At 63.9% G+C, this 22,314-nt stretch overlaps 1 protein-coding gene across 2 annotated transcripts; it reads left to right on the top strand.

Annotated features, from left to right (window-relative positions):
* The first annotated feature begins 8,076 nt into the window (after positions 1-8,076).
* Positions 8,077-17,655, top strand: CHRNA4 (cholinergic receptor nicotinic alpha 4 subunit). Of its 2 annotated transcripts, XM_066384388.1 has the most exons (6): positions 8,077-8,347; positions 9,756-9,907; positions 12,083-12,127; positions 12,221-12,330; positions 14,433-15,786; positions 17,341-17,655. In XM_066384388.1, exons 1-6 carry the CDS (start codon positions 8,269-8,271, stop codon positions 17,464-17,466), a joined length of 1,866 nt encoding a protein of 621 aa, XP_066240485.1. In that variant the 5' UTR covers positions 8,077-8,268; the 3' UTR covers positions 17,467-17,655. The 2 variants fall into 2 exon arrangements, with proteins under 2 accessions (XP_066240485.1, XP_066240486.1); XM_066384389.1 differs by lacking the exons at positions 8,077-8,347; positions 9,756-9,907; positions 12,083-12,127 and having other exon boundaries at positions 12,263-12,330; positions 14,569-15,786.
* The last annotated feature ends 4,659 nt before the right edge of the window (positions 17,656-22,314 follow it).

Below are 22,314 nucleotides of genomic sequence, written 5' to 3'. Positions count from 1 at the left end.
TGCCTCCATGAACCTGGGACACAAGGAGCAGCAGCAGCAGGAAGGAGACCACATGGCCTGGGTTCCCGGGGGGGGCGCCGGGGGCCCTGGTGTGGGGCATCTCAACCGCCCAGCACCTGCTGCGCCCTGGGCTGTCTGCTCCTGGCTGCCCGCAGCCCCGTGCGTGGCCTAGCTCCGCCCGACCCTGGATCTGCGGGGGACCTGGGTCCCCAGCGATGCCAAGTGTAGCTTCGTCCTACCTGTGCTACAGGGACCTTGGCTCTGTTCAGCAGCTGTCACCCACAAAGCAGAGTGTCTCAGACCCAGGCTGGCTCTCCCTCTCCTTCCTCCAGTCCCCCCCCCTCCCCAAGGAGCTGCATTGGATCCTCCCGGGAGCTCAGGCTGGGAGTCCCTGGCAGGCGGCCCGCTGGCCGGGACAGAGGGCTTTTCTTGCCGGCGGCCTGTCAGGACATCATTCTTTACAGGAGCTCTTTCCCTCTCCTGATGCTGGCTTCAGGGGTGGTGGCTGGAGGCTCAGCGGCTGGAGGGCTCAGCTCTGTCACTGGCTCGAGGGGTCAAGCTGCCTGGACAAAGCCCTGAGTGGGGGATCCTTGACCCCCAGACCCGACATACGCCGCTGGGAGCCTCAGGGGCTGCTGGCGTGGCCCACACACGGTGAGGCCCGTGAGCTCTGAAGGAACTTGAGTTGTGACCCTGCACGGAGCCCCTGAACTGTGGGCACAGAGACCTCCCCCTCGAAAGAGCAGAGAGGACTTTAGCAGTAGCGACGACTCAGGAACAACCGGTCGGGTACCAAGTCCCTCCGCCCAGCGGGCCCATGCGCTGGGGACCGTCACTACCCCACGTCACAGCCGAGGACACGCAGGCTGAGAGAGGTGCCCGGCTGGCCGAGGTGGAGCCGGCGTGGAAGCTCCGGTCCACCTCCACCCCCGCCCCTGCGTCTCCGGATCAGTGGCGGGACAGAGAACAGACTCAACACTCCATCATTCTCACTGCAAACATCCTCCCCCTCGCAGTGTTGACCTGGAGGCTGCAGCCTCCTCCAGAGTGTGTTTATAGATAATTAACTGCTTTTTAGCAGAGAGGCGGGCAGGGGTGTAGGGGGTGGGGACGGGATGGGGACTGGGAGCCCAGCCAATGGCAGATCGCTACCCGGCTACCGGGATCCTGCAGGGCGTGGAGGATGCTGTCCGCTCACAGGAGACCCAGCTATGCCCTTGAAGGTCGAGGGTGAGGGGTGGGGAGGAGACCTGCTTGGAATTCCAGCCGTGAGCAGCACATCCCCCCTCCCTGGGGATGCCAAGGGCCCTGGGCTCGGAGGACGTCAGCTGGGGCAGAGGCCCTGGCCCGGGCTGCACAGGTCTGTTTGACAGCTTAAATCCAGATCTCAGGGGAGAGGCTGCCCGCGCCTGCTGTCCACCCCTCCCCTGCAAGGGAAACACTGGTGTTTGTTCGATTCGATGCCAGGAAACTCCGCACCCTCCTCTCCCTCCCAGCGCAGTGTAGCACCTGTGTGGCCTCCACACGAAGGGCCCCGGGGCGGGGGTGTCTGTGTAACAGGTCTTCTGCAAGCGAGAGCAGTCGGCAGGAGGAGGGCACTGCCTCTTTGGGGACATCCGTCCAGTGCTCCCAGTTCTCCTGCACTTGACAGCCAAGAGGCTCAGAGATGGCCTTTCTCCCTCCAGCCTCAGGGAAGGCTGGGTGGCAGTTGAGCTGTCCGTGGTGCTGAGAGCAGGGTGGGGGCCGACAGGGGCCTGAGGAGCCCAGTGGCTGTGGAGGCGTTTGGTCCAGGGGTGGCCTGGGGCTGGATGCAGCAGTGTGTCCTGGACGAGGCTCCTGCTGCAGCATTGGATCCCAAGGCCAGGACAAGTCTTCCTAACAGCCTGGGCTGTGTGGGGGCCGGTGTCCTGTGCGTTAGGGAGGGTACCCCCGGGCAGGACTGGTTAAAGGGACTGCTTCAGGGACTGCTTCATTGGTCACTCTGACCCAAGGGAGGTCAGAGTGGGCTCACCAGGCCCAGTGAGATGAGAGCCACTAAATTCACTCTTGACCCATTCCTGACGGGCAACAAGGAACTCAATGAGGTGAACACAATGGCTCTGACTCCTCCCGACTACCCGGAATCCTCCCTCCTGCCTGACTCAACCATGGTCATCAGTTTTCTCTCCTGGGTGTCACCTGCCTATGAGTTCAGAAGCAACCTCAAACACCTGGATTTTCTAAGCTTGAGTGCACAGGGTCTGGGCCAAGGTGAGGCTGATATGTGGCACAAGGGGCCGAAATAGACCTGGCCTACCTGTGCCCACTTGACAGGCATCTATTCATCCATCCACCCATCATCCATCCATCCATCATCCATCCACCCACCCACCCATCCATCCATCCATCCATCCATCATCCATCCACCCATCCATCATCCATCCATCATCCATCCATCATCAATCCATTCATCCATCCATCATCCATCCACCCATCCATCCATCCATCCATCCATCCATCATCCATCCATCATCCATCCACCCATCCATCCATCCATCCATCCATCCATCATCCATCCACCCACCCACCCATCCATCCATCCATCCACCCACCCATCCATCTATCTATCCATCATCCATCCATCGCATCCATCCATCATCCATCCATCCATCCATCCATCCATCATCCATCCATTGCATCCATCCACCCATCCATCCATCCACCCATCCATCCATCCATCCATCATCCATCCACCCACCCATCTATCTATCCATCATCCATCCATTGCATCCATCCACCCATCCATCCATCCGTCCATCCATCCACCCATCCATCCATCCATCCATCCATCCATCATCCATCCATCCATCCATCCATCCACCCATCCATCCATCCATCCACCCATCCATCCATCCATCCATCCATCCATCATCCATCCACCCATCCATCCATCCATCCATCCATCATCCATCCATCCATCCATCCATCATCCATCCACCCACCCATCTATCTATCCATCATCCATCCATTGCATCCATCCACCCATCCATCCATCCGTCCATCCATCCACCCATCCATCCATCCATCCATCCATCATCCATCCACCCATCCATCCATCCATCATCCATCCATTCATCCACCCATCCATCCATCCATCCATCCATCCATCATCCATCCACCCATCCATCCATCCATCCATCCATCCACCCATCCATCCATCCATCCATCCATCCATCATCCATCCACCCATCCATCCATCCATCCATCCATCCATCCATCATTCATCCACCCATCCATCCATCCATCCATCCATCATCCATCCACCCATCCATCCATCCATCCATCCATCATCCATCCATTCATCCATCCATCCATCATCCATCCACCCACCCATCCATCTATCTATCCATCATCCATCCATCGCATCCATCCATCATCCATCCATCCATCCATCCATCCATCATCCATCCATTGCATCCATCCACCCATCCATCCATCCACCCATCCATCCATCCATCCATCCATCCATCATCCATCCACCCACCCATCTATCTATCCATCATCCATCCATTGCATCCATCCACCCATCCATCCATCCGTCCATCCATCCACCCATCCATCCATCCATCCATCCATCATCCATCCACCCATCCATCCATCCATCCACCCATCCATCCATCCATCCATCCATCATCCATCCACCCATCCATCCATCCATCCATCCATCATCCATCCACCCACCCACCCATCCATCCATCCATCATCCATCCATTCATCCATCCATCATCCATCCACCCATCCATCCACCCATCCATCTATCCATCATCCATCCATCGCATCCATCCATCATCCATCCATCCATCCATCCATCATCCATCCATTGCATCCATCCACCCATCCATCCACCCACCCATCCATCCATCCATCCATCATCCATCCACCCACCCATCTATCTATCCATCATCCATCCATTGCATCCATCCACCCATCCATCCATCCGTCCATCCATCCATCCACCCACCCATCCATCCATCCATCCAGCATCCATCCACCCATCCATCCATCCATCCATCCATCCATCATCCATCCACCCACCCATCCATCCATCCATCCATCATCCATCCACCCATCCATCCACCCATCCATCCATCATCCATCCATTGCATCCATCCATCATCCATCCATCCTTTCATCATCCACCCACCTACCCATTCACTCATTAAACATTTATTCAGCTGCTACTAAGAGCCAGGTGTTCTGAGCAAAGCTTGGAGCCTCCCCTCATGAAGGCACATTTCCGGCAGGGTGGAGGGGCAAGGGAGAGACCACTGGAAGACCTGCACCATGATGTCTGGGGTGAGGAGTAAGGGAGGGAGACAAAGTGTGTCTCTGCGACAGCCGTGGGGGTGGTCAGAGAAAACACACCGGGAAATTCCTTTAGGAGCGAGCCCCACTAACTGGGGACCAGGAGTGTGTCTATGCGACAGCTGTGGGGGTGGTCAGAGAAAACACACCCGGGAAATTCCGTTAGGAGGGAGCCCCACTAACTGGGGACCAGGAGTGTGTCTCTGCGACAGCCGTGGGGGTGGTTAGAGAAAACACACCCGGGAAATTCCGTTAGGAGGGAGCCCCACGCTTTGCCCATGTCCCCTCCCTCAGGTGTGTCTGGTTTTTAAAGGGCTGTGGCAATGACCCCAGGAAGACATGGGGAACATTGATGGAGATGTCATCGATTGGGATGAAGGCTTGGAAAAGGCAGGAATGGACCTCCCCTGCCTCGGTGGTGGGCCTTGAGGTCAGCTGAAAGATTGGAGGACAGGTAGGACCCTGCTTCCACCAGGGTCACAGAAGCCCCACTGGGTCTTAGTGCTGATGGGCCCCCTCTGGTCCCCTCCCTTAATCCTCACATGACCACACACACACACACACACACACACACACACACACTCTGTGCAGCCTGGACTGGGCTCCCAGACAAAGCTCCCACCTTTCATTCAAATAAATCTGTTTACAGTGAGAACCGGTTACCATGGAAATGTCCTTGGGACAGGGCAGAGGGTGCAGAGGGCAAACACAGAGACACTTCTCACTTCAGCAGCAGCGGCTTGGAGCTGGCATGGCATTGGCTGGTGGGCCCGTGTGGGGAAGGGTCTTTGAGGGGCCGCGCCACAGCCTCCCTCCCCTCACCCCCCACCCGGGACCACCTCTCAGAGGACAGGCCCTGCCTGAGACTGGAGGGCGCCGTGCCTGCTCTCTAGAGCCGGTCTCCTTTGTCTGTGAATGGGAGAGTCCTTTCCTGGGAGGCCGGTTGGAGCAGCTGGCCGGAGGGCCCAGAAGTCTGGAGGAAGGATCTCATTCAGAGGCTCCCAGGGTCCCAGGGTCCTCCGGGAACCAGTGGTTTCCAGCAGGCGCAGGTGGGGAGGGCCGGCCGTGCAAATGAATGAGTGAGACCCGATTAATCTGGCTGCGTTAGCAAATCCACAGGGAGAGTTAAATGAGGTTGGACAGATGGGTGTGAGCAGGCGCACGTGGGCAGTCCTCTGTGTCCACCAGGCGCCGGGAAAGGGGTGGACGGACCGGCCCGCTGGCTCCTCTGGGCTCTCCGGCTGAACCCTCCTGTGGGAACGAAGGACCAGGAGGGCCCCCGTCTCGCCTGCTGGAGCTAAAGTGAAGGGAACAGAGGCCAGAGCTGGCAGCCCGTGGGTGGACGCCAGCCCCCAGGGAACAACGCCAGCACCGGCCTGGGGCCCGGGTGGGGGCCCTGCCCGACCTCTGCGTGAGCCCTTGGGACACGTCAGCTCTCATCCGAGTCTCCCTTAGGTGGCCGTCATAAAGAGCAGGTTTGGGAGCTGGAGCTCAGGCTGGGCAGCCTCTGAGGCGAAGGGGCCAGAACCGAGTGGAACGATGGTCGCTGCTTATAGGCGTTCCGATGTGGTTGGGGGAGACCCGGCCCGGAGCACAGCTGGCTTCTTCCACGGATAAGAGGCCGTGGGGTCGACTCTGTGAACGTCACATCCGGCACTGTTTGTTCTGGGGACAGCAGAGCAGGGGGCTGTCCCCGCCTTCCCTGGAGTCATCAGCACTCATCAACCTCCCTGGACTGCGGTTCCATTCCAGCACGTTTGAACCCTAGTGTGGCCCTGCCCTGGCCAGGAAGCGGCCCTGGCCCCGCCGCGTTGGGGGTGGGGTGGGGTCTGGAACCATCCTCTGCTCCCTGGCCCCCAGCCGGAGCCTGTTCCCCAGCTCCCGGTTCAGTCCGACTCTCCAATCAGCTTGGAGAACATGCCGGTTCCTCGCACAGAGCTGGCTCATGACAGCACCGGAAGATGCCAGAAGAATCCGGGGCCTGGCACAGCACTGGAGGACGTGGGTGGGTAAGGAGGAGAGGAGGCGAGAGACTCTGGCCTACCTGTGGAAAGAGGACAGAGTCCAGACCAGGCCTGGGGTCTGTGGGGTGGTCCCAGGGGGAGCCACACGTGGGGCTGGGTGGTGTCCATGAGGGCAGGCTTCCCTGGCTCCAAGGAGGGCCAGCAGGACACAGGTCAGCCCCGAGACATGCCATGCCCGTGGCTGGAAGGAAGCCAGAGTGCAGGCCCTGAAGACAGGTGACCTGGGTTGGAATCTCACGACTGGCTGTGTGACCTTGGGCAGGTGGCTTAGCCTCTCTGTGGGTCCATTTTCTCATCAGAACGCAGGGATAAGCAGAGAGCCCGCCTCCTAAGGGTGTTGTGGGAGCCCAGTGAACCCACCTGCCTCATTTGCATGGGCCAGCATCTAGAATGACCATCACTGCTGAAACTGCACACGCAGGACCCAGCACTGGAAAGGTCTCTTTGTACCTGCCCGGAGCGGACAGATAACTCGCTGTGAAGAGTGGAGATATGGGGAAGAGGCAGGGGCAGGAGAGGGCGGAGCAGGGCCTGTCCCTGCTGGAAGCTGCCACCTTACCACAGAACCTGTCACTCACTGAGCGTTGGTGTCTGGGTAAGGGGGCCGAGGAGGGGCCTCTGACCCATCTGCTGCCCCTCCAGTGGCGAGGTGCCCGCGTAAGAGGAAGGCGGAGATGTCTCCAGCCCTCAGTCCTCTGCCCCCATCCTCGCTCCAAGTCTCCGTTTGGGGAGCCCGGTCCCCCGCAGGGCCCCAGCACAGGGACGGGGAAGTGAGGAGGGGGGGATTGGGTAACGCGGGCGCAGGAATGGCCGCGGGTCTCGTGTTTCTGCGGCGCGCGCCCTCTCCTCGCTGCAGACTGTGGTCCCTCCCGGCCCCACCTCCAGGCCCCCGCTGCTCGGACGGCGGCCACCTGGACCTGCCTGAGGGCGGAGCCCCTGCCCGGGCACCCAGCGCGCCCGCGCCGGCATCTCGGTTCTGACCCATAGTGTTGAAGACCAGTCCCGGCGCGCCCGGGGTGTGTTCTCCCGGCACCTGGGTCTGAAACCCTCCGCGGCCGCCCCACGGCCACTGCCCACAGCGTGCGTTGTGGGCGCTGTCCTCACACCCTCCACGGGCTCGCAGGCTGCGCGGAGGTGGGACCGGGAATCCCGCCCCAGGCCGGACCTGCACGCTGCAAGACGAGGCTTCGCGAGGGTGCAGGGGCGGTAGGCTCCTTCCCTCATCCCAGGAACGCGGGCAGTGGGTCGGGCTCCCCAGGACATGCTCCTGGTCCGCCGGCCACAGGCGGATAGGGGTGGACTGTTTCCTGAACGACTCCCTGGAAAGCTGACGAGGGACCTGTGATTTCTAAGCGGGGTGGAGGTGAGTTAACTAGAAGCGTGCGGGGCGCCCCGCCTCGCGCCCGGAACCCCTGGGTACGCACCTGCCCTCCAGGCAGGCGGTGGGGCGCGGGGGGCTGAGGATTGGGGACTAGGGTGGGGTCAGTGCCTCTGGGTTCGGAAACCAGCCCCGCGCTGGCGTCCCCCGGCCGCGCGCCGTGACCACGGTCCCCCCACCCACGGCGCGGGCACGTCCCCAGCCCCGGGAGCACGAGGGAAACTTTACCCGGCGGCTGAGCCCCGCCCCCTCCGCCCCCGTCCTCGCCCGCCCTCCGACTTCCTCCCTCTCCCTCTCCTCCCCCTCCTCCCCTCCGGCTGGAGGCGGGCAGGTCCGGGCGGGGCTGCGCCGCGGAGCCCACGGCCCCGCACTCCCGGCCCCGCGGGGAGAGCGGCGAGCCCGGCCCGGTGGACGGTGTGGCTGAAGCGGCACAGGGGGCATGAAGTTGGGCGCACGCGGGCCTCGGAGCGAGGACGCGGCGGAGCCGGCAGCCGCCCGCGTCTAGAGTCGGTTGGGTGCGCCATGGATCTCGGGGGTTCCCGGGCGACGTCGCCGCCGCTGCTGCCGCTGCTGCTGTTCCTGGGGGCCGGCCTCCTGCCCGGTAAGTTTCAGGGCGCTGGAGGGCTCTTCTCTGCCCCTTTCAGGGAGGCCCAGGACCTCCCGAGCCCGAGGAGGGAGGTCCCTGGCTGCGGACCCAAACCGCGGGTGCGCGCGACGGGGCCACGGCGGAGGCTCCCCGTCCCTGACAAGCCGAGGCGGTCCTGCGGCAGCGGCTGAACGGGGCGAGGAAGGAGTTAACCCGCCCGAATGTGGGGAGCGGGCTTGGGGGGTGGGGTTGGGCTCTCCTTTCGGCAGCTGGACCCAGAAGCTCCAAGTCAGGTGGAGAAAAGAGGGGTCCATCTCGCTCACCAGCCCCCAGCCCCTTCCCCTGCAGACCTGCCCCGCCCCCACGCGTGCTCCTGATTTTAGGGGATCACAAGGGTGGCCTCCCGCGTTTTCTGCGCCTCCAGGCTCACCAGGACGGAGAAGTTCCAATCCCCTCCACCTCCCGTCCCGGCAGCCACCTTGCTATTCAGGGGGGATGGAGGGAATTGAACCCCTGGCCTCCCCATGGAGGAGAAGCTACACCTTCCTGGTCACTGGGGCCAGGAGGCAAGGCTGGGCTGTAGGCTGGGAGTGCAGGGTCTGGGTCTAGGACCCAGCCCAAGGGTGCACGAGCCCTCCTCATGCCCTGTCTTTGACTCACAGGTGAGCAGGACTAGAAGAGGGACAAGGGCACGGAGTCTCCCATCCCTCTCCCAAACCACTCAGGAGGCAGGGAGGCGGTCAGACAGCAGACTGGCTATTGAGATGGAAGGTGGAATGCAAGGGACAGTTTCCCAGGCCGCCACCCCGGTGGGGGGCTCTCTCCAGCCTTCTGGGAGGGCAGTCTGTGTGTCCATCCAAGAACACAGGGTGCCAGGCTGGCTGTCAGGGTCAGCATTAAAGTGCCCCTCAAGGCATCGGGGGAGGGTCATTTCTTCCTAGGCCGCACTTAGGGTTGGTGGCAGCCACTGGAGGCAGGTTCTGGGTGGTTGGACCTTCGCTCCTCTTCTCTGTACCTGCCTGGGTCTGCCCTCTGCCCCCTACGGCCCTCTGTCCCTCATCCTGTGGTTTCCCCCACCTTGTGCTGCGAGGCAAGGGTCCTAGGACTGCTGATGGCCAGAGATACTTACCCACATCAGAGCCTGTGGGAACAGTCGTCCACTTCTGTGGGGAGGTGCCCCTGCTAGGAAAGCCCGAGGGGGCTGGCAAGGCTTCTCCGAGGGAGTGACGATTACACCCCGAGTAGAGGAGAACTCGAGGCAGGGAGTGGGGCAGCACGTGCAAAGGTCCTGAGGTGAGAGGGATACGCCAGCAGAGATGGAGGGAAACAGGGTAGCCGAGCACAACCTGGCATGAGGCCGGAGGGCAGCCTGGAGGGCCACCGAACCCTGCTGCTGAACCACCACACGCTGGTCCGTCCCCAGTGAGCAGCCACGTGGAGACGCGGGTCCACGCAGAGGAACGGCTGCTGAAGAAACTCTTCTCTGGCTACAACAAGTGGTCCCGGCCCGTGGCCAACATCTCGGATGTGGTCTTTGTCCACTTCGGCCTGTCCATCGCACAGCTCATTGACGTGGTAGGTGTGGCGGTGGGGGGTCCGGGGAGCTCGGGGGCCCCTTGGCTGTCACCCATGGTCCTGGCAGTGGCCCCGGGGCTGAGGAGCCTGCACGTGCTCTGTGGGCTGCAGCCTGCACATCCCGCCCGGGCCCTGCCCGTCTCTCCCTGACATGGGGAGACCCCAGAGCCGTGTCTTCAGCCTTGGGAGGGGCTCTCAGCTCCTGAAGCAAAGGGTAGAAATGCCTCCGCTGGGGGGCTCAGGTCAGGTTGTGGGCGCTCTTGTGTGAATCGTGCACCTGATGGGGCAGCACCTGACCTCAGCGGGTCCAAGAGACCCCTATGATGCAGAGGTTTAGAGTGCAGGGTCTGAGGTGTATTAACCTTCCTGGTTAGGGACTAACAGGGTTGCTGGAAGGATGCTGGGGTCCAGCCTCCAGGTGGCCACTGCTCTGGAGGGGCTGGGGCACCCATTTGGGGTGGGGACCCATCCTGCGGGCGTGACCTGACGGAGCGATGGGCACACAGCTGGGGTGGGGCCCCCAAGGCCTTGGAGTGTGGGCTCCAGCCTGGCAGGGAGGGGCCTCTGAAAGCCTGGTTCATCCAGCTGCAGGGGCTACAGAGGTCCCCAATTGCCTGCCCGCCCCCCTGCCAGGACCCTCACCCCGAGTTGGCTCAGTGAGGGGCTTGAGGGCCCTGGTGTCCGGCGGACACCGTCACGGTGACACAGGGGCCGCCCACCTGTCTTCTCCCCTGTGAACTAGCGTAAGCACAGTGTTGCCGCCTTGGGCTGAGAGGCAATGCTGAGGGGCTTTGGGAGGTGGGAGGGGCTGTGGCCACCTTCAGAAGGACGCAGGGCCAGCATGGGCCCCATCAGCAGGGAGACCCCATCGGCTCGCCCATCCTCAGCTCTGGCGAGGCTTCCGTTTGCCCTCAGGCATTCCGGAGCTGACCTCCAGTGGTTCCTGCAAAGTGCTCCTGGCTGGAGCCCCTCGGGAAGGCAGCTGGAGGCGTCCAGGTTGCTGACCCTGCAGAGGTTCACAGACACGCTTCAGCGTGGTGGCTGGCGCAGGCGCAGGCGGCCGCTCAGGGTTCCGGCTGCACCCCAGACCTGGCTGCCACCTCCAGGCAGGCTCCCGGGGGCTCCTCGCTCCCCAGTTTGCCCAGGAGAGGCCCAGGCTGGGAGGGGAGACCCCAGGCCCCTGGTAGCACCAGGCAGGGGTGAGGTGGGGGGACCAGCTCCCAGTCTGTGCTGTGGCACTGGGGCTGACTGGGGGCACGCCCGCCCCCACAGGGGTGCTGATGAGCCGTCCTCGCTGAGGCCCTGGGCCAGGCTGTAGGTGGAAGGGGCTGGGTGCTGTGCCTCTCCCCTCGCGGGGCTCACGTATTTGCTGCAGAACTGTGGGCTGGAGTGCTGGGGCGTGTGTGGCGTGTGAGTTTACATCTGCAGAGGAGCCTGGGGCATCGCCGATGCTTCCCTGGCCCTGAGCTGACATTGCAGGAACGGAGCTGGGCCGCCACCTGGGGAGGGAAGCCAGGCCCTGCCGGTCACCTTGAAGCTCCCTGAGCCTGGGGGGCGGGGGGGGGGAGGATGGGGCGCAGCAGGGCAGGCCGTCTTCCCAGAGGGAGGGGCAGGACTGAGAGCCATCGGTTCCAGCCTCTGCTCAGGTCACACATACTCCCCAGCATCCTTTTCTGGGGGAGTCCCGCTTGTTCAGCTGAGTGGCCTGTCCTAGGTGGACCCACGGTAGAGCAGGGCCAAGGGCAGTGGACACGGCCAGCTGGGGGCTTGTCTGAGTGGAGGCCTGGAGCATACAGAATGGATGTGGTGGCCGCCAGAGGGGGCAGGTGCCTGCTCACCTAGGCCTCGTGTGCAGGGACAGAGCAGGACAGGTTCTCAGCGGGGGCGGGGTGGGGGGCTCGGGCACCTCCCTGTCCCACACACAAGTGTCCACACCTGGGGGAAGGTCCAGGCCCCTGCCGCCCATGCCTTCGGCCGAAGCTTGCCCTCGCTTTCCTTCCGAAAAGGTGCAGGCAGGCCTTGTCCCTGTGTCCCCATGTCCCCTCTGGGCCCGCCATCTCTGGCTTGATTACTTCCAGAGACGAGGTGCTCACTCCTGCCCCATGCTCGCTCAGCCTGGGCCCGTCCTTGTGGGTAAGAGGGGGGCCATGACTCCTTTCCTCGTTTGTGTCCTAGGATGAGAAGAACCAGATGATGACGACGAACGTGTGGGTGAAGCAGGTGAGTGGGAGGGGAGCCCCCGCCCGCCCCGCCCCCCCTCTCCTGCCGCTCACCCCCCCCCTGTGGCCGCCCCGTTCTCCCCCCGCCCCACAGGAGTGGCGTGACTACAAGCTGCGCTGGGACCCCGGCGACTACGACAACGTCACTTCCATCCGCATCCCTTCCGAGCTCATCTGGCGGCCGGACATCGTCCTCTACAACAAGTGAGCCTGGCGGGAGGCGGGGCGGGGGGGGGTCCCAGCAGGCGAGGTGGCAGGTGCCCACGTCCAGCGGCTCTGCCCAGGCCGGGGGAGCGAGAGGTGGCCGGTGTCTGGGCCTCACCCAAAGCAGCAAGGAGGTCGAGGGGCCTGGGTGCAGTGCAGGCATCGGGGCCTCCGTGGCCGCCAGACCCACCCGGGGACCGTGGGTGGGCCCCTCTGTCTCGCTCGGCCTGGTCTCTCCCCCCCTCCCCGGGGACAGGGAAAAGGGGCTGGATCCCACCCCCCCCACGACTGCAGGCCCCCGAGCTGCCCCCTGCGGCTGGAGTCACTCCCAGAACCTGTCCTCTGCCCTACGTGCCACGTCCGTTCCTGAAGTGTGGACATGCGGGGTTCTCGCAGGGAGGGGTGGTGGGGGCCCCGGGCTGCCAGCCTCAGTCCAGTTCTCAGCCCCCTGCACCCCTCCCCCCCATCTGGGCTCTCCGGCCCCTCCCGGTGGTCATCACCACAAGCCCCCAGACCCACTCCTCACACTCCTGAGCGAACAAAGCCGTGTCCCAGCCCCAGAGCTGAGCTGGAATCTGCTCATGTGGACGGTTCTGCGCTGAGAGTCCGGGTAGCAGACAGGGGGCTCAGACTGGTCCTGCCCAGGACCCTCGCCGGGGGTCTCCGAGCCAGGACAGCCTGCCGTACTCTGCCCCTGGGTCCCTACCGCGTCGTGGCTGAATTCGTGCCCACAGTTCCCGTCTCAGGCTCAGGGGGCTCTCACAGTGCCCACAGAGATGTGCCCGTGGCTCCCTCCCACCCTCTGAAGCAGCCCCGCCCCCTCCCCCACACAGACCCCCGCACACAGCCCCCTTTCCGGCCCCCGGGGCGCTGGGCCTGACCTACAAAATGTTGCTCTTTGAGAACGAGGGAGCTTCTCTTCCAACTTAATTGATTCCAGTAATGGCCGCGGGAAAGTGCCGCACGTGAGGTGGTTTCGAGGGCGCATTAAGCGAGGGGTCAGCTGGGGGAGTGTGGGGGGGACAGGCTCTCAGCCCGAACCACAAGCCTGAGTCCTCCCGCCATCCCGCCTTCCTGGGGTCCACACTCAGCTCCTCAGCCTCGGGGTCCTCCGCAGCTGCTTAGGAGAGGGGGCTGCCATCTAAACCCCCCGCCCCCCCTCGCTGCTGCCGGGACCTGTGGGAGGTAGTGGGGGGGGGGGACGTCAGCTTCTCTGTGGGGTGTGGTTGGTGCCGTGCTGGCTGCACCATAGCCACCGAGTGGGCCCGGGTCCTGGGGCAGCCGTGGCTGCAGGCCAGAGGTGGGCACATGAGCAGGGCCCAGCGGTCAGCCGGAGCTGCTGGCCAAGTGGGAGTGCGGGGGCAGAACCCAGCTTTCCAGATGGCTCCGGGGCACCCCCGTGTTGGGAGATCACACCCCTGAGGCTATGCTGCCTACTTGGAGCACAAGGTGTGGCAAGACCAGTCCCGGGGCATCTCGGGGCCTAGAGCAGGGACGTTGGCCAGCCAGACCCACAAAGGGCTTGTCTGCCCCTGCCCGGCTCAGGGCCGCAGCCCCACACAGCCAGCCCGGCACAGAGAGGCTCACGGCTGGACAGTTCACCCTGACTCCACACCAGGTCCTGCGGGGTGATGTTGTTCTCTGCCCGACCAAGAGGAGCCAGCACTGAGGACAGGGCCCAGGCCTCGCCAGGGGGTTCCCAGCCGTGCTCAGAGGAAGCTGCTCCTTCATGCTGGGTTCCATGTGCAGAGCACGGGGCCATCCCTCAGCCCCTCCAGGGACCTTGCCAAGGCCGGACGGCACCTCCGCCGGTGCCAAGACCAGCGTGACGTGGGCGGTGCTGCCAGTGAGGGTTTCCTGGGGGCTGAGGGGAGGTTTCCTGCCAGCTTCCCCCAGGGGCTTTGCGGGAGGGCTGCCGCCTCCACCTGCATGTGAGCGCCACCAGGTCCGAGTGGGGAAACTGAGTCTGAGACAGCGGCACAGCCAGGCCGCACCTGCCTGGAGCCCAGACCCGGGGTCGTGCGGCAGGTGCCCCCGGGGGCCGGGCGTCGGGCTCCCCCCACCCCCCCGTCCCCGGGTCTCACCCCTCTCTTCCCGCCCAGCGCGGACGGGGACTTCGCCGTCACCCACCTGACCAAGGCCCACCTCTTCCACGACGGGCGGGTGCAGTGGACGCCGCCCGCCATCTACAAGAGCTCCTGCAGCATCGACGTCACCTTCTTCCCCTTCGACCAGCAGAACTGCACCATGAAGTTCGGGTCCTGGACGTATGACAAGGCCAAGATCGACCTGGTGACCATGCAGAGCCGCGTGGACCAGCTGGACTTCTGGGAGAGCGGGGAGTGGGTGATCGTGGAGGCCGTGGGCACCTACAACACCCGGAAGTACGAGTGCTGCGCCGAGGTGTACCCGGACATCACCTACGCCTTCGTCATCCGGCGCCTGCCGCTGTTCTACACCATCAACCTCATCGTGCCCTGCCTGCTCATCTCCTGCCTGACCGTGCTGGTCTTCTACCTGCCCTCCGAGTGCGGCGAGAAGATCACGCTCTGCATCTCCGTGCTGCTGTCGCTCACGGTCTTCCTGCTGCTCATCACCGAGATCATCCCCTCCACCTCGCTGGTCATCCCGCTCATCGGCGAGTACCTGCTCTTCACCATGATCTTCGTCACCCTCTCCATCATCATCACCGTCTTCGTGCTCAACGTGCACCACCGGTCGCCGCGCACGCACACCATGCCCCACTGGGTGCGCCGGGTCTTCCTGGACGCCGTGCCGCGGCTGCTCTTCATGAAGCGGCCCTCCGTGGTCAAGGACAACTGCCGGCGGCTCATCGAGTCCATGCACAAGGTGGCCGGCGCCCCGCCCTTCTGGCCCCAGCCCGAGGGGGGACCCCGCCCGGCCGGCGGAGTCCGGAGGAGCCGCGGCCCCTCGCCTGCCCTGTCCTTCTGCGGCCCCCTGGATGAGCTGACCAAGCCCCAGGCGGCCTGCGTGTCTTCGCCCTCAGAGCAGGTGCCCGCCCTGCAGCCGGCGAAGGCCGAGAAAGCCAGCCCCTGCTCCTCGCCCACCAGCACGCGGGCCCCGGGGCTGGCCAAAGCCCGGTCCCTGAGCGTCCAGTACCTGTCCAGCCCCGACAAGGCAGAGGAAGGGGATGTCCGGTGCCGGTCTCGGAGCGTTCAGAACTGCGCCCCCCGAGAAGAGGCCGCCTCCCAGGCCAACGGCCCCCGGGCCGGCTCTCCAAAGGCTCCCTGGGCCAAAGTCCCGTCCCCAGACCAAGCTTCTCCCTGCAAATGCAAGTGCCAGGAGCCATCCCCGGGGTCCCCAGACGCTGCACTCAAAGCCCGCAACGCCAAAGCTGCACCCCGGGACCCGCCGCTGTCACCCGCCCTGACGCAGGCCGTCGAGGGTGTCCAGTACATTGCAGACCACCTGAAAGCGGAGGATACGGACTTCTCGGTAAGTCCCCGCCCCCAGGCTGCGTCTGGGGGTCCCCCGGGCCAGGGGGCACGAGCAGGCGCTCTGCAGGAGAGAGTGGCTGGTGAGACAAGTTTCCAGAAACCGCGCCCAGACGCAGGTGGCCAGCTCTGGGGCACGCAGCAGCTGCGCCCCCGCCTGGCCGGGCCTCCTCCTCCCTGTGGCTCCCATCCTGGCCAGGCCCCCAGCGTGGGGTTGGGTGGGGTAAGTGGCCCAGAGTGGCCGTCAGGAGCAGATCATGGGGACGCCCCTTTGGGCTGCAGGACATAAAGCCCGCAGCAGCAGGGAGAGCCGCTAACCCCATTTAGGCCTGGTTGGCGTTAGCTCCGCCTCCGGCCGCCCTTCACCCGCCCGCCTGGCGCCAGGATGCACCACCTGGTTCTGGCTTCGGAGCGAGAGCGTGGGCCGCTCCTCGGGGGACAGTGTGACGTCACAGATCACCTGGACGACCAGGCAGGCAGGCAGGCAGGCGGCTTTGGTCTGTGCTGGGCGTTTCATCCTGGGGCCGGGCGCACACCCAGGGGGACGGATGAAAGGCCGCAGGAACAGCGTGACCTCCGGCAGCAGCGGGATAGTCCAGGGCAGACTTATTTATAGGTGACCCTGTTTGCTCTCTGGTTTCCTGGGCATAAACAGGCCATTGAGGTTTGGTGTCAAACCCTCGGGACACCTGATTCCTTCTCAAAATCAGAGCAGGAAATGGGGATGCAGAATCAGCCCCCCCCCCGCGGAATCAGCCCCCCACATGCGGAATCAGCCCCCCCACATGCAGAATCAGCCCCCCCATGCAGAATCAGCCCCCCCACATGCAGAATCAGCCCCCCCACATGCAGAATCAGCCCCCCCCATGCGGAATCAGCCCCCCCACATGCAGAATCAGCCCCCCCCCATGCGGAATCAGCCCCCCTCCACGCGGAATCAGCCGCCCCCCACCCCCGGCAGGCATGCCCTGAACGGGACGGCTGAGCCCTGCCCCTTGCCCAGGGCCTGTCTGCCCCACGCCTGCCCAGCCGGCCTGGGTCCTGGGGCTACTCCCTTTCCGGTCCCTCGGGCACCAACAGGCTGCTGTCCCAGGACCCGCTGTGGCCCGGCCGGGCCTCCCTGAGCCGTGTTCGTTGCTCCTGGGGGTCTCACCACAGAGGTGGTTTAGGAGCCTGGACCTCGGAGTGGCCAGCCCGGGCTGGGGTCTTCTTCCCCCCCTCCCCCCATAGCCTCTCTGTGCCTCGGCAGCCTGGACCCTGGGGCTCCTCCGTAGACAGAGGAGGAGTATGTTTCTGCTGTTCGTGCTCAAAGCAGGTGAAGCGGGGGGCACAGCGCTGAACCCCCGTCTCCCACAGCAGCGGAGATGTTGGCCCCTGAGTGGGCCCTCCCCCCTCCGAGCCCCGACGGCTCACGCACGAGCCCCACCTCAGCAGGACAGGTCGCTGCTCTGCGTCCCCTCCCTCCCGGTCACCTCAACGCAGGTGTGCCCGCCTCCCCGGCCAGCCGGGCGGCCAGGAGAGGACACCGGGGACCTGACGCGAGTGTGTGTTTCAGGTGAAGGAGGACTGGAAGTATGTAGCCATGGTCATCGACCGCATCTTCCTCTGGGTCTTCGTCCTCGTCTGCCTGCTGGGCACCGTGGGCCTCTTCTTGCCGCCCTGGCTGGCCGGCATGATCTAGGGGCCCCGAGGGACCCTGCACCCTTCGGAGCCGCCCCTCCATCTGCTGTCGGCTGCCTCCCCGGGGGAGCCCGTGTGGCTTCGGGGGCAGGGACCGGCCTGGTGGGCGGCCCAGCCGGTCAGCGCTTGTTCTTACCTGCAGGGGGTGTCGCTGCCTGAGTCTTATTAAAGTTTGTCTGAAGCATGGCCATGCACTGGCTTCCTGCCCAGGACGGGCATCCGACTGCCCTCTCCACCAAGGTCCCGGCAGCCCCTGCCTGCGTCCTGGGGCCACACCCTCCGCCCCTCTCGGCCCCGAGTACCCCTCCTTGTGTGGGGTCCCGAGGCCGGCTGCCTGTCACCCCCGAGGGTGGGGACCCCATCCCCTGGCCCCCAGGCCCGCTCTCTGACCCCACAGAGGCAAGTCAGCAAACACACTCATCGCATCGGCCAGGGTGGCCCTACGCGGGTTTTATCTTGTTTCGTTTAGGAAAATGAGTGAAAACCTAAGTTTTGTGCCCAAGGGGGCCTTGGGGACTGGAGCTGTTGGAGAAAATTGGGGGGAGGACCCCAACGGAGGAGGGTCCCTTGGCTCAGGGAGTCCAGACGTTTGCCTTCCAGGGGTCCTGAGGGTCTGGGGTCCACAGGTCCCTGTGGGCACTGGGGGTTTGTGAGGGACCCAGGCTGCGGCCTCCCCGTCTGTGCCCCCCGACACCGCCCTGTGGGCTCCCCCTCTGTGCACAGCCCCGACCCGAGACCCCTCTGGGTCACACACATGAGCAGGGACGTGCCTGACGTGGTCAGTGGCCGTGGTGAAGCTGGGGGACTCTGAGGGCAGCTCACCTGCCCGGGGCCAACTCGGGGAGCGTCGGAGTGTGGTCTCTGGGGTGGGGTCCCCGCAGGGGTGGAGGAGAGCCCTCATAGGGCTCCTGCCCTTGGACTCGTCCACTGGGGGCCTCTGTCACCCTCCCCGCCCCCCCCAGCGCAGGGCCGTCCCGCCCAGAGGTGGTGGGGAATGCCCAAGAGCCACAGTCCTGGGGGGTCCAGTGCCACTCCCCCCACGCCAAGGCGGAGTGCTGGGCGGCACCCACAGCGTCCACGCTGACCCTGGAAAACACTGCCCTGGGGGGAGGGTATGCAGGGTGGATGCATGCTGCCCCCTCCTACCTGATCCTTCAGAATCCTCAGTCTCCAGGTGTGTGTGTGAGTGGGAGGTGGGAGAAAGAACAGCGACCCCTCCCCAAGAGCGAGGATTGGTGGAGGAAGGAGGCGGGAGGCAGAGGAGGAATCGGTTTCTGCTGTTCACGCTCACAGGCTCCTCCGGCCCCGGCATCAGGGCAGCCATGGGCAGGCTGCAGCCGGGTGTCCCGAGGCGCTTGGGGTCATTGAGTGAACAATCTGGTGAAATTCCCCATACAGAGGTCAGACTCGCTGGCCCCAGCCGGACCGTGCCGCCCGTGCAGGAGACTAGGGGAGCAGCGCCCCTCACCGAGGCACCGTGAGAGGGGCACTGGGCACCCTGACCTGGGCACAGGGCCCTCGTGCCTGGGAGCGGTGTGCAGAGAGAGGGTGCCTAAGTCCTGGGTGCCCCCTCCTTCCCTGATGCCTGGGGGCACCCGGGCACCGTCCTGGACTCTGAGGCAGTTCCCCCCCCCCAAGGGGCAGTTCCTCCAGGACGAGTGGGAGTGAGTGGTGGGGACACAGGCTCCAAAGGGACAGGGACTCAGACCTCAGACGGGAGCACCTCAATCCCCCTTACGTAAGCGGATCGGCCGCCAGATGGGCCGGCACCTGCCGGGAGCGGCCCTGGCGCTGGGCCCGGCCGCAGAGGTGCTTCTGTGTCGGGAGGGGGGCCTCACAGGCAGCAGCCGGGACCCGGAGAAAATGCCAGGGAGCCCACAGAAATAAAGTCAGAGTGCTTCTCCTCCCACGCGTGGGGGTCACTGTCCGCCCAGCGCCTGCCCCCCACCGGCCCCTGTCTGTGTTCAAAGATGTCCCTTATGCCTCCGTTGTGCTTTGTGTGGACAGATCTACATTTAAAAGATCAACTTTTTTTTGTTTTTTTAAGAGATCATAAACTCAGTGGTAGAGCGTCCACCTGGCGTGCAGAAGTCCTGGGTTCGATTCTCGGCCAGGGCACACAGGAGAAGCGCCCATCTGCTTCTCCACCCCTCCCCCCCTCCTTCCTCTCTGTCTCTCTCTTCCCCTCCCGCAGCTGAGGCTCCATTGGAGCAAAGTTGGCCCGGGCTCTGAGGATGGCTCTGTGGCCTCTGCCTCAGGCGCTAGACTGGCTCTGGTTGCAACAGAGTAACACCCCGGATGGGCAGAGCGTCGCCCCCTGGTGGACATGCCGGTGGATCCCGGTCGGGCGCATGCGGGAGTCTGTCTGCCTCCTCTCTTCTAACTTCAGAAAAATACAAAAAAAAAAAAAGAGATCATAAACTTCCTCGAATTCTCAAATCTTAAAAAGCCACTTCTTGCCTGACCAGGCGGTGGCGCAGTGGATAGAGTGTCAGACTGGGATGCGGAGGACTCAGGTTTGAGACCCTGAGGTTGCCAGCTTGAGCTTGGGCTCATCTGGTTTGAGCAAAGCTCACCAGCTTGGACCCAAGGTTGCTGGCTCGAGCAAGGGGTTACTCGGTCTGCTGAAGGCCCACGGTCAAGGCACATATGAAAATCAATGAACAGCAAAGGTGTCGCAACAAAAAACTGATGATTGATGCTTCTCATCTCTCTCTGTTCCTATCTGTCTGTCCCTGTCTATCCATCTCTCTGACTCTCTCTCTTTCTCGGAAAAAAAAAAAAAAAAAGCCACTTCTTTCAACGCCCCCCCCCCCCGTTTCTGTGCTCCCTGCCTGGTGGAGCCGTCCATGTGTCCTCTCCGGCCTCGGGCCACCCCGACCTGGTCTCAGCTTGCAGTTTTCCCTGCGCCCTGGTACCCAGCATGCCCTCTGGTTTGTCTCTTTCGATGCATTCTCTGCACCACGCCTCCAACAGGCACCTCACGCCTTCGTGCCGGCAACACCCACCCTTCCCTCCCTGCCGGGGCGGAGGGACCACGGAGACCGCGTCCTTCTCTGTCCGGTCCAGTCCCGCCCATCTTGGCTCTCAGGTGTTCCCCTGCCTGGTCAACTCATCTCCCAAACCTCGACAAGGGTGCCTTGCGTGTGGCCGTGTGAGTGCGTGTGCACAGAGAGGGACATGCTTGTGTGCATGTTAGTGGTGCTCGGACATGTGTGTGAACGTGTGTGCGAGCGTGCAGAGGTCGGCGCTGGGATGGCTTCGCGTGGACAGGTGAAACGGTCAAGGGCCGGCGGCAGGCTGGCATCTTCCTCCAGCCCAGGCGCAAGGTGAGTGGCCCCCAGCAGAGGTCCAGGGCCCCTCCGGCCTCGTTCCCACGATGGCCGCTCCCCTTGCCAGCCTCCTTGACCAAACATCCCAGGGCTCCGCCCTCTCCTCCCCTTGCTCTCTCCGGTGGCATCCTGACAGGTGAGCTCTGCTCCCACACCTGCAGCCCCGGCCAAGGCCACAGCGTTCCCCTCCGGCCTGGTGGCCCTCACCCCGGGGAAGCCACTCCGCCGAGACAGTGGTGCCCACGCTTCTTCCCCCGTGAACACCAGACTCGCCAACCCACCCGCCCACACTCTCCCCTCCACCACCTGGCTCCCGGCGGCCCCTGGAACCTGCTCTCCAGCCCAGGGCTTGTCCCTGGGGTCCCCCAGCCAGGGGCTCCGCCTGCAGCCTGCCCCAGATCTGCCTCCGCAGAGCCCAGCCTCCTCCGCCTCTGTGGACGCGGGTGGGGGCTTCTCTTCAGGTGCTCACATCAGTTCCCCGCTTAGAACCCCTGTGACGTCCAGTCGCTCTTAGGACAGACTAGACCCCTTCTACCGTGCCGTCTGAGGTCCAGTGCTGACCCCTCTCCCGGCCTCGGGCTCGGCCTCCCTGCCGTGTCTGGGTTGTGCCTCAGGCCTCCCGAGAGCCACGCCCCTGCTGTCCCTCCGGCCACCTTCCCCCTCTTCCTTCCTCTCTCTGTTCACCTGTCTCCACGGGAGCCCTCCTTGGGCACTGCCTGTTAAGGAGCCCGTCCCCAAGTCTTCCCGGTGTTTAGAAAGCTACTCAGGCCCTGGCCGGTCGGCTCAGTGGTAGAGCGTCGGCCTGGCGTGCAGAAGTCCCGGGTTCAATTCCCGGCCAGGGCACACAGGAGAAGCGTCCATCTGCTTCTCCACCCTCCCCCTCTCCTTCCTCTCTGTCTCTCTCTTCCCCTCCCGCAACCGAGGCTCCATTGGAGCAAAGTTGGCCCGGGCACTGAGGATGGCTCCTTGGCCTCTGCCCCAGGCGCTAGAGTGGCTCTGGTCGCGGCAGAGCATCGCCCCTGGTGGGCGTGCCGGGTGGATCCCAGTCGGGCGCATGCGGGAGTCTGTCTGACTGTCTCTCCCCGTTTCCAGCTTCAGAAAAATACAAAAAAGAAAGAAAGAAAGAGAGAGAGAGAGAGAGAGAGAGAGAGAGAGAGAGAGAGAAAGAAAGAAAGAAAGAAAGAAAGAAAGAAAGAAAGAAAGAAAGAAAGAAAGAAAGAAAGAAAGAAAAAGAAAGAAAGCAAGCTATTCGGTGTTGAACTGACCAGAGGAGCCACAGCTGACAAGTTTCCAGTGTGGACGGGCTGGCCGGGGGAGACTGCTGGGGTGGGGGGCTGAGGCCACCCAGAGGCTCACGCCCAGGCTGGACCTGGTGGGTGGGCTCGGGCACCGTTCCCAGAGCCCACCCCCGCCCACGTGACCTGGTGTGAGGAGGGCTGAGGCTGAGGGTCCCTAGCCTGGGCGGGAGCTGAGCCCTGAGGCGCGGGGACTGCATGGCCTTGAGGGGCGGAGGGGCC

This window comes from Saccopteryx leptura, chromosome 5, assembly GCF_036850995.1.
Source record: "Saccopteryx leptura isolate mSacLep1 chromosome 5, mSacLep1_pri_phased_curated, whole genome shotgun sequence".
Taxonomy (NCBI): domain Eukaryota; kingdom Metazoa; phylum Chordata; class Mammalia; order Chiroptera; family Emballonuridae; genus Saccopteryx; species Saccopteryx leptura.
This window is presented reverse-complemented; position numbering and strand designations above follow the sequence as displayed.